Genomic DNA, 14,330 nt, shown 5'->3' with positions numbered 1-14,330 from the left:
TCATTTATATCCATGGGCCAAAGTATGATTTCTATATATTGGCCTGGAAGTAGAACAATGCCATTTAAATCAATGATTTAAAGTATGGTTTCTATATATTGGCCTAGAAGTAGAGCAATGCTATTTATATCAAAGGTCCAAAGTATGGTTTACATATATTGGCCTAGAAGTAGAGCAATGCCATTTATATCAAAGGTCCAAAGTATGGTTTATCTTATAATCTATATTGGCCTAAAAGTAGAGCAATGTCATTTATATCTATGGTCCAGAGTATGGTTTCTATATATTGGTCTGGAAGTAGAACAATGCCAATATATCCATGGACCAAAGTATGGTTTCTATATATTGGCCTGGAAGTAAACCAATGCCATTTATATCCGTGGGCCAAAGTATGGTTTCTATATATTGGACTGGAAAACATAAGAAGTGTTGTTTGATAATAGTAAAATTTATTCAACAAATCATACAGATAAATATTACACAACAAGACATGGTGCACAAAGAAATCATAACATGATCAGATAATGAATTCTAGAACTTCTTATCTACTACTATACAAATGTTCTTTTCTACGTAAGAATTACAATATTATACCAGATGAGATCCAAAATATCTTAACATGTTAGTCACAGGCTTAACACAGGTACATGTAAAATTGTGGTATAAAATTACAGGATTACAACTTTCAATACTGATTAAATGACTTTTTATCGATTTTTTTATTTAAAGGGACTGAATTCCAGATTTTGGCTAAAAAGATCTTTCTTTTATTAAAAACTGAAGTTTGGACATATTATGAACATTAGAACCAGAGATTTTATTTCTGAACTATTTTTAAAAAAATGCTAAACTGTCTTGAGTTGGGAGTCGAACCTTGACTACCTCAGCAATACAAACTTTCCTATCACCTTGACAAATAAACTCAAGATAAAAGACGCTTTATATAAAGATTTTCAATTCAAGCAGTTTGCCTTTGGTACACAGCGACAAACACTTTTCAATTTCCGATAGAAATTTAGTAAAAACTGCCAATTTTTATGTGTGTTTTATAATATATAATCTGTCAGTGACTAAGTATCGCAATAACTTCCTAGAATCTTACAACTTTCTTTTTTTCTTTCCTTGTTGCCAAACAATCTGGAGGTCAGTCCCTTCAAAAAGTTTGTCGTTTTGACATAAATATGGAGTTAAACTGATCGTAAGTATAAAACAGTGGTCTAAATACTGTTTTAAATAAGACAATTAGATAAATAAGATGGTAAAATGAAACTCCTTAGAAATTATGCAACATTCACAAACATTAAGTGAGGGTACATTTAGCATGCTATTCTGACATACAGTTACTTATACAATAACATAGTAAAATCTTCTAAGGGTTGTACCTTATAAATTGAAGTAAAACACAATTTCAAATTTGAATTCATCGTCTGTAACTATTCACTATTCAGTCAGTAAATTTTCAGTGAACACCTCTTTGAATGATGAATGGTATTGTCCAAACTGAATCATGGACCAGTCCATTTTAGAAATTTAGCAGGGAAAAAGGTTAAAACTAAGGAACACAGGAATCACTAATCGCAAGTCTTCCATTACAATGTAACATTTTAAAGCTTTTACCATATTGTACAAACAAAATAAATATCACAAACCCTATAATGCCAAATGTAATAATAGAAATGTATATTTAAAAACATCTACTGTTGTTCTGACATATCAAAAGTTTAGACATAACTCTAATATGAAAAAAAATCTTGTTTATTTTTATTAAAACATGGCAAAATTAATGCCCCGGCAAGGAAAGGGTGGTTTACTATCTTACACATAAAGACATCTCATATCAGAATCAAAGTAATATAACTTAAGAGACACACCTGGAGTCAAGTTTAACAGTGCAAAATAATTCGTAAGATCACTACACACTTCTGTAATACTATTCTTATTCCTTCGTACATGCAGCCCCTTGCTATGCTTTAATATTATTAAAAAACAGTAACAGTGTGTCACAATGACCTACTTTTTGGCACCACGCATGCATCAATAAATAGTGCTCCCCTATTTCATCCTTTCTTCTATAAGAGACATATTAGAATCAAATTAATATTAGCAAGACCATGTTTTAATAAGTTTAAACACTCCAAATGGGCTATACACTATGTAGAATAATTCACTATGGCTAGTTTAATATAGATTAAAATATGGGTTTGCTATATATTTTCAATACTGACATAATTTTTATATATCATATAATATGACACTGTATCAAATACTAACATACCTAGGCAACTTACAGTAGGGTTCAAAATGACATTTTTAGCAAACTGCAGAGGCCTCAATAACGAAGGGCCTAATATCCAATCATATTGCTTAACAATACAAATGTGTAAAAAAAAACTGTCAGAGAGATCATTTTCAAGTAGACTATAAATGACAAATAACATATTCTGAAAATCACAAAATACTAAGCTTTAAAATGCATTTGTGCACGATACATAATCTACTGTCAACAAGAGGGCCATGAAGGCCCTGTATCGCTCACCTGACCTATTGACCTAAGGATCATCAAGATAAACATTCTAACCAAGTTTCATTAAGATATGGTCATAAATGTAGCCTATAAAGTGTTAACTAGCTTTTCCTCTGATTTGACCCGGTGACCTAGTTTTTGCACCCACATGACCCAGATTCGAACTTGACCTAAAGATCATCAAGATTAACATTCTGATTAAGTTTCATGGAGATACAGTCATAAATGTGGCCTCTAGAGTGTTAATAACAAGCTTTTCCTTTGATTTGACCTTGCGACCAAGTGACCCAGATTTAAACTTTACCTATAGATCATCAAGATTAACATTTTGACCAAGTTTCATTAAGATATGGTCATAAATGTGGCCACTACAGTGTTAACAAGCTTTTCCTTTGATCTGACCTAGTGGCTCGTTTTTGACCCCAGATGACCCAATATCAAACTCGTCCAAGATTTTATTGAGGGTAACATTCTGACCAAGTTTCATTAAGATTGGGCCAAAATTGTGACCTCTAGCGCGTTAACAAGCTTTTCCTTTGATTTGACCTGGTGACCTAGTTTTTGACCCCAGATGACCCAATATCAAACTCATCTAAGATTTTATTGAGGGTAACATTCTGACCAAGTTTCAATAAGATTGGGCCGAAATTGTGACCTCTACTGTTAACAAGCTTTTCCTTTGATTTGACCGGGTGACCTAGTTTTTGACCCCAGATGACCCAATATCGAACTCGTCCAAGATTTTATTCAGAATAACATTCTGACCAAGTTTCATTAAGATTGTGCCAAAATTGTGACCTCTAGAGTGTTAACAAGCTTTTCCTTTGATTTGACCTGGTGACCTAGTTTTTGACCCCAGATGACCCAATATCGAACTCGTCTGACTAAGTTTCATTAAGATTGGGCCAAAATTGTGACCTCTAGAGTGTTAACAGTCAAATTGTTGACGACGGACAGACGGACAACGATGGACACAGGGCGATCAAAAAAGCTCACCTTTGAGCACTTCGTGCTCAAGTGAGCTAAAAATACAATATTTCTAAAGTTAAAAAAGAGAAGTTCCTTTATCATGAGCGCTGAACTAGACAAGAAAATTCTAATAGAAAAGTGTTAAAACTCTATAAATAATGGAAAAGTATTGCTTTTTGTCTGTGTACACTCACTCCTTCTTAAAATTTGTTCAAAAAACATCAACACACTCAAAAAGTGGTCCCTTTAAAAAAAAAAAAACAATTACCCAAAGAAATAAAGAAATGGTCCTTTTCTATGACCCATAAGTTTAAGTCTCATTAAAACACATGTTTGCTACATTCATGTATATTATTTAAACAACTGGAAACTTATATAAATAACTAGAATTGCTTATATGAAGTATAAGCTCATATAAATTCCTCATGGTAAGCTTGTATATATATAGTACAATCATGTATGTTGTTACTTCAGATCAATATAATAAAAATACCACTCATACAATAAATGCTCATAAGATAACATAATAAACTTTGTTGTTTTTTGGGGGGAGGGGAGGGGTTTAACAAATACCTGACACAATCATTGGTCAAATGGTGATTTTCCAACTTTTAAAGGTGAAGGTAGACCAAAGGTGGCATTCCTACCATTACTTCATATCTCTTTCCATAAACATATTTATTTATTTGGGTTTTACAGCGCACCAACACAGTACAGGTTATATGGCCCCAAACAGGACTACTAATTTTGGTTCCACATCTCATTTACATCAAAATAAAAACACGAGGTATGGAATCAAAATTTGCATACCTGCTGTGATCACAGAGTTACAGCAAAACCAAGTGTTAAGACCCTTTTAGTTGCCTCTTACGATCATGCAAGGGGTAAGACAGTGGTTCCAATTCTTTTCATACACAGATCGTCCCAGAACCACATGGGGACTTTCCATAAACAACTTCAACTTCATTCTAGAGACTAATTTTTTTAACATAATTATCATAATGCCTCACTTTAAATGTATAAGAAAAAGAGGGTAAAATTGATACTCATCTAACCGACTATTTTTGAACGAAATTGGGTGACTAGAGTAATAGCACTGATATAACATTCTTCTCATACCTACATTCAATTAAAAACATTTTATTTTATGTTTTTCGGTGGTTTATCGAAATATAACGGTGAATTATATCCTGATAAACTCACTGGCCACTCAGTGAAAATTATCAAATCTGATACCCGGATTAATGTCAAAAAGTTTACCGAGCGTACTGAAAGCCGGAAACAATATGACGATGACGTCTTTAAAATGACGTCATCTTTGCGATGCTTCCTGATAAAATTTCCCGCAAATTTCGACATTTTATTGAAATAAACACAACAAAAGTAGAGTTTTAGACATAAAATAAACAGAAAAATTGTTGGTATCGATGTAATATCACGGTAATTTCACTCGTGAACACCAAAAGTTGTTATTTTCACTCGTGGCTGTGCCACTCGTGAAAATATCACTTCTGGTGCCCACTCGGTGAAATTATAACGTGATATTACACCGAAACCAACAATTATCCTCTATATAATACTCATATTCAATTTAAAACACTCTCACAGCCTCCTTCAATTTAAAACATTCTCATACCTACATTCAATTTAAAACATTACCCTACCTATAATCAGTTAAAAACACTCTCAAAGCCTCATTTAGTTTAAAACACTCTCATACCTACATTCAATTTAACATGGCTATTCACTGGCCACAAAATATTAACTCAACATTTTTTCTAATTTCTACATTATACAATAATTGTATATATTTCCTTTTCTCTAGTGAGTATAAGATCATATAGCACTGCTGAATGATATATAACATCTTTATTATATGAAGCATTTGAGCCATGACAGGCAATTTACAGTTACAAAGCAATATCATAATTTTATGCTCAATTTTTCAGTAATATTCCATGAATTACAGAAATTTTCATTGGCTGTTCAGTAACTAAGCAATATCATAATTTTAACTCACTGTTCTTTACCAAAGTAAAACTGTTGAAGATCAAATTGTATTTTGTGCAAAGGCTGATAATGTTCTAAAAGATATCCAAAAACATCCAACAACCTATAAAGTCCTTTAAATTATTAGTCAAAAAAATGGAAGATAACAATCAGTTTGAATGGTTTTCACTCAATGAAGTTTTATACAGCTGTTGAAACCTAATTGCCATGAAATCTATTGTTCCTAATATATTAGGTGGATCATCGCATGTAACAATGCTCTTAGAATTGCACATCAAAAGATATATGCATTTCACTGGTTGCTATTCCAACAAATACACTTTGTTGACAACTGTATTGTTTCAGAGATCTATAACTATAGAAAGTATACAACATCGGATTAATTCAAAAAACCGGAAAGGTACAAACTGAGGTTTAAAATGAAACTACTGGATTATAATTTCTTCAATAAATGAGCCGTGCCATGAGAAAACCAACATAGTGACTTTGCGACCAGCATGGATCCAGACCAGCCTGCCATGCGCAGTCTGGTCAGGATCCATGCTGTTCCCTTTAAAAGTCTATTGCAATTAGAGAAACCGTTTGCGAACAGCATGGATCCTGACCAGACTGCGCGGATGTGCAGGCTGGTCTGGATCCATGCTGGTCGCAAAGCCACTATGCTGGTTTTCTCATGGCGCAGCTCAAATAATTCTGAAAAAGAAGAATCTAATCAAAACATTCTTTAGATTCCTATGCAATGTTTCTACCCCTGGTACCACTCTGGTATGGATGTGCATGATACATGGGTATTTACTGTAACAAATTCATGAACCATGATGAACAGACTCCTTCAATGACTTCACCTTTAATACATCAATAGCTCTTGATTTTTTATCTATAAATGTTTAGACATTTTTATAACAAACAGCAGCAGTATAAAGACTGAACAAAATTATACAATTACAGTAAATCTTATATATATCAACCTGAGATTCAAATAAGGTATTACATGTATAATTTTTTTTTTAAATATCAAAGTTAATGTAACACATCTATTTATAAATCTGTCACTTGATTCAAACAGAAATGGTCAAAGCCAACACATTTTTGCCTGTTTAACTATCTATATATTAGTGTTCCACTTACCGGTAATCATATAAATTTCCTGCTTTTTAAATTTTGGAATGCTTTTCAAAATGGGCAGTACCAAAAATAAAGAAAAAAAAGCCTTGTTTTACCTTCTTCTAATTAAATGACCTATTCCATATCAAGTATTTTTGTTCTTTTCTCTTTAACAGGGTTACTAATTGTGACTGATATGTACTGTAGAATATCATGATATCTGTGTCTGTACTGCGGTGAATACTGCAGTATTTTCAGATCAGTGTTTGCAACACTTCATCTTACTTTAGCTAGAATACAGTCTTCATTTTTTTCAAACTTTTTTTCAGTTCTGCAACAGCAGGTGAAAACAGGATCAGCTATCTTAAGATTTTAAATAAATATGTATCCTTCATCAACAGATTTTCACCAGTACAAAGCAATACTCGAGACACAACAGTATAACGACCACTAAAAAAATCTATTATTTTCCCAGATGAACTGAAGATTTTCTATATTTATATACTAACACAAAACTTGACATAAAATGTTGATCTAACACAGAGAAATAACACAACAAATCAGATATATTGTAAACACTCATTTAGAATGCTGATTATGTATGTAACTAAAAATGTGTTGACCAATAGAACATGGTAGAACACAGGAATACTTGGAAAACACGATCAACATGCCAACAACTTTATACAACACGCCATGCAAACAATCTTTTTAAAAGCAATACATGAGATTTCATTTTTTTTACAGATTGAATAATTTTAATGAACATCAATGTTTCAGCACTGTTCCAATAGCTATATGTAACCTTAATTTCAAATCCCAAAATTCAACAACAGCTGTCAGTGGACAGCGTGCTCGACTTTTCTCAGTGCTTGATAGTATAATATAAGCTATGAGTACAACTTTAACATTACAAAAAGCATATTCTAAGTCAAAAAGGGGCCACAATTCAGTCAAAATGCTTGATAGAGTTGCCTCCTCCTTTTTACAGATTGGGGTCATGTTGGTAAACAAGTATGCAAAATATGAAAGCAATATCTCAATGGACTATGAAAATATTTGGGGTGGTACGCAAACTTTAACATTACAATAAGCATATTCTAAGTCGAAAAGGGGCCATAATTCAGTCAAAATGCTTGATAGAGTTGCCTCCTCCTTTTTACAGACTGGGGTCATGATGGCGAAAAGTATGCAAAATATGAAAGCAATATCTCAATAGACTTTGAAAATATTTGGGGTGGTACGAAACTTTAACATTACAATAAGCATATTCTAACTCGAAAAGGGGCCATAATTCAGTCGAAATGCTTGATAGAGTTGCCTCCTCCTTTTTACAGACTGGGGTCATGATGGTAAACAAATATGCAAAATATCAAAGCAATATCTCAATGGACTTTGAAAATATTTGGGGTGGTATGCAAACTTTTAACATTTGTGTGACGCTTACACTCGCGCTCATGCCGACGCCAGGACGAATAGGATAGCTCTCCTATTCTTCCAATAGTCAAGCTAAAAATGTTTTATGAAAGGGGTTTATCTGAAATAGGCTTAAGTTGATATGTTCTGAATTTTGACATCTAAAGGTGTTTTTTAATATATATATTTATATAACTAAAGCTATCACTAATGAAGATCAATACCTCCCAGCTGCTGCTCTGATACAGTGAAACTAAAATGTGGTACTGACGGCTTTTAACCTTCAAGTATGACCTTAACCTTGGACCTACTGAGCTGGGTCATGCTGTCTGCATGTTGTCTTTAACAACTGATGGTGGAGGAAAACCCCAGGTGCCTTTCCATGCATTACTTCAGACATTGGCAGGGACCTGGCAAGAACCAGACACCTTTCATAAGCCTGATGCATGGCTTCCTCACATGCATCATTCCAAGCAAGGTTTCAAACCCGCAAGGGTGAGAGGCAAGTGATTTTGACCTTTACCGCTTGAGCACAGAAGGCCTGTTCAATTAAAAAGTCTAAACCTCTCTTATAATACAGATAGTACACACTATTGACAACCAAATCATACTTAGCACTTCAAATTCCTTAGTCCTCAATGTGAGGAAATAAATGCTGACAAAAATCCATTTATTAGCTACAGCTTATAAAACGACATACGAAATACCTTATTTAATGATACAGTTTAAAATGACAACAGATCACTAAAAATCAACTCAAAACAAGCACTGGGTAGCAGATAAATACATTATTTACAAATGATTAAATGAGCCGTGCCATGAGAAAACCAACATAGTGGGTTTGCGACCAGCATGGATCCAGACCAGCCTGCGCATCCGCGCAGTCTGGTCAGGATCCATGCTGTTCGCTTTCAAAGCCTAATGGAATTAGAGAAACTGTTAGCGAACAGCATGGATCCTGACCAGACTGCGCAGATGCGCAAGCTGGTCTGGATCCATGCTGGTCGCAAAGTCACTATGTTGGTTTTCTCATGGCACAGCTCAAAAGTTTTATCTTCAAACATACATTGAGCCTCCATTGTTTTTTGCAATGTATTTGTACTAGAACTGAGAAGAGCAGGAATGATTTTAAATTCCAAAATAGGGGCCCCAATTTCTAAAGAATGGAAACCTGAATACAGTGAATTCAGAACATTACCTGAACACAGTGAATTCAGAACATAACCTGAACACAGAGAATTCAGAACAGAACCTGAACACAGAGAATTCAGAATAGAACCTGAACTCAGTGAATTCAGAACATAACCTGAACACACAGAATTCAGAATAGAACCTGAACACAGAGAATTCAGAATAGAACCTGAACTCAGTGAATTCAGAACATAACCTGAACACAAGTGATTTCAAAATATAACCTGAACACAGTGAATTCAGAATATAACCTGAACACAAGTGATTTCAGAATATAACCTGAACACAGTGAATTCAGAATATAACCTGAACACAGTGAATTCAGAATATAACCTGAACAAAAGTGATTTCAGAATATAACCTGAACACAGAGAATTCAGAATATAACCTGAACACAGTGAATTCTGAATATAACCTGAACACAAGTGATTTCAGAATATAACCTGAACACAGTGAATTCAGAATATAACCTGAACACAAGTGAATTCAGAACATAACCTGAACACAGAGAATTCAGAATAGAACCTGAACTCAGTGAATTCAGAATATAACCTGAACACAAGTGAATTCAGAATATAACCTGAACACAGCGAATTCTGAATATAACCTGAACACAAAGAATTCAGAATATAACCTGAACAGCGAATTCAGAATATAACATAAACACAGTGAATTCATATAATATAACTCAACACCATGGACTCAGAATATAATGTGAATTTTTGGTGAAATTAGAATATAACCAGACAGTGAATTTGAAATATAACCTAAATATAGCAACTTTCAATATACATGTAACCTGAACTTTGAACATAACCTGAATACAGCAAATTCAGAATATAACATTAAGCTGAGATATTAGATTAAGAAGTTTTGGCATGAAATAAATGAGCCGCACCATGAGAAAGCTAACATAATTGCGTTTGCGACCAGCGTGAATCCTTACCAGACTGCGCGGCTGGTCTGGATCCATACTGGTCGCAAAGGCACTATGTTGGTTTTCTCATGATGTGGCTCAAATACTGATGATAATCTTTATAAAGAACAATAAAACAACTCCTTATTATACAAACATAATAAATTAAGTATATTTTTTTGGTAAAACTGTAAAGAAATACCACTGAAAAGACAGTGATACATGATACAGAACTGATCCATACAGTCGAGTTTATAAAGAAATTATGGAAGTTTGAAACATTACGTCTGCCACAAAAGGAGTTTGACGTCATTTCTTATTGTTGTAATACTGCAGCAATCATCCCTATATCAGATATGTACACTTCAATACAAGGAATTCCAATACAACTCTTATTAGAAATCGTTTTGGCATGCCAACTTTCACAATTCACACTTTGTATTTACCTCTATTTTAGAAGAGATGAATTCATTTTCATTTCATTAGAATTACAATATAAATTTGATCATTTTTTTAAATTCAATTCAAAATTTCAAAACTAAATACATTTTCCATGTTTTGCAGTTCATTAGAAGGAGATGAAAAACACACATTTTTAACATACTCATGAACAACTGGCCTATACAAGTAAATAATTCAAATAACAAGTGAGCATGTCTTTCCAATTACCTAAAACATAAAAAAAGAAGTTTCTTTAACTAATGTCTGCAATGTCATGCAAGAAAGTCCATTAAAAAGTAAACTTTCATGCCAGTAATATCTCCATTATCCATAATGTTTCACAGACTGTTTATATCTTTTTAGTATTCTCCAGCTTAAAGTTTACAAGTCTGTGTGCTAATAACAACCAGTCATATGCTGGAATTCTGTGACTGCTTTCTGAATTCAACTGTTTTCAGCCTTTGTTCCCTAGCCCCAAGGCTAAATAACTGAGTTTGGGTATCAGTCTAAAACCTCTAGCATCTGATTGGTTGTTACTGAGCACAATCTTAAAATTGGCCAATGGAATAGTCACATTCTGAGACTGGTCTCCAAGTGCTTTAGTTCTGTTTATTAGCAGCGAAACAAAGTTTGGAAACCAGTCCATAAATCAAACCTTCTCATTGGTCAATTTCAAAACTGGCCTCAGAATCAACCAATCAAATAGCTTGTTAGAGATCTTGACAGCAGATACATTTAACTGAATTAGTGGATCTAAACTTCTAGTTTGAAATATGACCATTAGCCATGCTCTTTTCACGTTTGCGGAGATAATACTTTGGAGATCCTTGAGGTGGGCTGTACTGGTTCCCTGTGCTATTTTTAGGAGATGATTTGAGCTGTGCACCATTTCTTACTTGCCGGACTGGTGTCGAAGGTTCTGATGATTCATACTCACACTTGTCACTGGCATCATCAAATATCTGAAAAAGACTCAATTCACTTAGAGAATGAAACAGCATAGCTATGAATACTTAGGACAATACACAAATCTATTCATGATAAGCATCATGTGAAAATAACAACTGCAATTTGTATACATATGATGATCACTTTTGTTTATCTGAGTAATAAACCATAGGCTGTTGGTTGTTAGAGACTCATTTTGTTAGAATCTAGAGAAACATATTTAAATGTGCACACCTTATTTTTAATTTTCAAAAGATCATTTATTATACAAATCATAATTAAAAAGAAAAAAAAACATTCTAAAATGTGTTTACTCTGCACTTTGTCATACTAACACATTAACAGCCAACACATTACAGAACTGAAGTTTTATCAATACTGATTCATTTTACTCTGTAATCATGTAAGCTATTTGTTTCACACACAAAAACAAAATATTCTGTAATTTTCAAAGCCTCCAATATGACTTTGAACTTTGCCCAAATACTCCAATATTGTCAACCAAGATCTATCACTGACCCTCAAGCACTTTTCTTTAATGTTTGTAGACCCTCAGTCTATGCTAACCCCAATTCATTTTTTTTCTGTAACGAGATGCAAACTTCTGACTAGGTGACTCATATACTGTGCCAATGTTTATGGAAAAAGTAAGTAGCTGATAAAATTCTGACTCTTGATGGCTAAATTATCCACCGTTTTTCATCATTTTAAAAACTGGAAACTTTTTCAGTCTCTATGTAGAAATCAGACACTGAACCTAAAATTTTATATGAGCCGTGCCATGACAAAACCAATATAGTGGGTGTGCGACCAGCATGGATCCAGACCAGCCTGCGCATCTGCGCAGTCTGGTCAGGCTCCATGCTGTTCGCTTTTAAAGCCTATTGGAATTGGAGAAACTGTTGGCGAACAGCATGGATCCTGACCAGACTGCGCGGATGCGCAGGCTGGTCTGGATCCATGCTGGTCGCAAAGCCACTATGTTGATTTTCCCATGTCACGGCTCATATAAGATATGCTGGACATAATTTGATCAAAACTGCTGAGCCTTTGGCTTATGAGCAAACTATCAATCTAATGTGATCAGCAGCTGGAGAGAAAATGAACAATATAATAACCAAAATAAAAATACACTCTGACTTAAATTTGTTTAAGTATTGTGAATAAGTTAACGAATGTTTTAAAAAGTACTAGTGCTATCAAAACTTAAAAATGTGGAAATAATAAAAGTAGTGCTCAACACAACATACGTGAACTACAACAGTGTTACAAATTCTGTACTGTAACCTATGTGTTACAATCATAAAGTGTAACTAATATGATTGAGCAAATGTTACAATAATTAATATATCAACTTAAGCAATCTGTTTTAGAGCACACTACAATACTGCATGTTCTAAGCATGTGCCTATTTTTATAGATTTGTAAGAAGCAATGAAAATAAATCATAAACAACTAATAAAATTCCTTAATAAATATTACGTAACCTTCAAAATTTGAAGCATTCAGCCTTTAAAATCAAATGGTTTGTCTTGATTAATCTAAACAAGAGGGCCATGAAGGCCCTGTATCGCTCACCTGACTAATGACCCAACATGATCCAGATTCGAACTTGACCTAAAGATCATCAAGTTTAACATTCTGACTAAGTTTCATGAATAACAGTCATAAATGTGGCCTCTAGAATGTTAACAAGCTTTTCCTTTGATTTGACCTAGTGACCTAGTTTTTTACCCCACCTGACCCAGATTTAAACTTGACCTAAATTCATCAAGATTAACATTCTGACCAAGTTTCATTAAGATATGGTCATAAATGTGGCCTGTACAGTGTTAACTAGCTTTTCCTTTGATTTGACCGGGTGACCTAGTTTTTGATCCTTCATGACCCAGATCCAAACTGGACCTTAAGATCATCAATATTAACATTCTGACCAAGTTTCATGAAGATATAGTCATAAATGCGGCCTCTACAGTGTTAACAAGCTTTTCCTTTGATTTGACCTGGTCACCTAGTTCTTGACCCCAGATGACCCAATATCAAACTCGTCCAAGACTTTATTGAGGATAACACTCTGACCAAGTTTCATTAAGATTGGACCAAAATTGTGAACTCTAGTGTTAACAAGCTTTTTCTTTGATTTGACCTCATGACCTAGTTTTTGACCCCAGATGACCCAATATCGAACTCGTCCAAGATTTTATTGAGGATAACACTCTGACCAAGTTTCATTAAGATTGGGCCAAAACTGTGACCTTTAGAGTGTTAACAAGCTTTTCCTTTGATTTGACCTGGTTACCTAGTTTTTGACCCCAGATGACCCAATATCGAACTTGTCCAAGATTTTATTGAGGATAACATTCTGACCAAGTTTCATTAAGATTGGGCCAAAAATGTGACCTCTAGAGTGTTAACAGTCAGATTGTTGGCGACGGACGGACGGACGACGCTGGACACAGGGTGATCACAAAAGCTCACCTTTGATCACTTTGTGCTCAGGTGAGCTAAAAAGTAACTATGCCTTAAGATAACCCAGTACTCTAATTACAGAATTAAACTCATCTGTTACAGATCAAAGTTTCCTAAGCTTTATTACAAATGCACAAGTACATCTTTAAAATGTGTATAATGAAGCAAAACTGCAAGTATCACGCAGTTCAGTGTAGATACTGTCAGACAAAACAGTGAGGCGGAATCTGTTTTGAGTGAAACTTCAGCTTTATGCGAAAAATTGTTTACGTAAATTTGAAAGCATATTTGAATTCTTTTATATACACCCGGATCCTGGGTGCACAACAAAAACTTAAGATA

The 14,330-nt window shown here is 34.2% G+C and overlaps 1 protein-coding gene across 2 annotated transcripts in view; it reads right to left on the bottom strand.

Annotated features, from left to right (window-relative positions):
• Positions 1-8,206: 8,206 nt before the first annotated feature.
• The window catches only part of LOC123540540 (phosphatidylserine synthase 1-like), a 63,316-nt gene continuing 57,192 nt past the window's right edge, over positions 8,207-14,330 (bottom strand). For both annotated transcript variants that reach the window (XM_045325633.2, XM_045325634.2), the window contains one exon: positions 8,207-11,533. In XM_045325633.2, coding sequence (XP_045181568.2) covers positions 11,333-11,533 — 201 coding nt within the window. In that variant the 3' untranslated portion in view covers positions 8,207-11,332. The remainder of the gene's footprint in view (positions 11,534-14,330) is intronic.

This window comes from Mercenaria mercenaria, chromosome 16, assembly GCF_021730395.1.
Source record: "Mercenaria mercenaria strain notata chromosome 16, MADL_Memer_1, whole genome shotgun sequence".
Lineage (NCBI taxonomy): Eukaryota > Metazoa > Mollusca > Bivalvia > Venerida > Veneridae > Mercenaria > Mercenaria mercenaria.
This window is presented reverse-complemented; position numbering and strand designations above follow the sequence as displayed.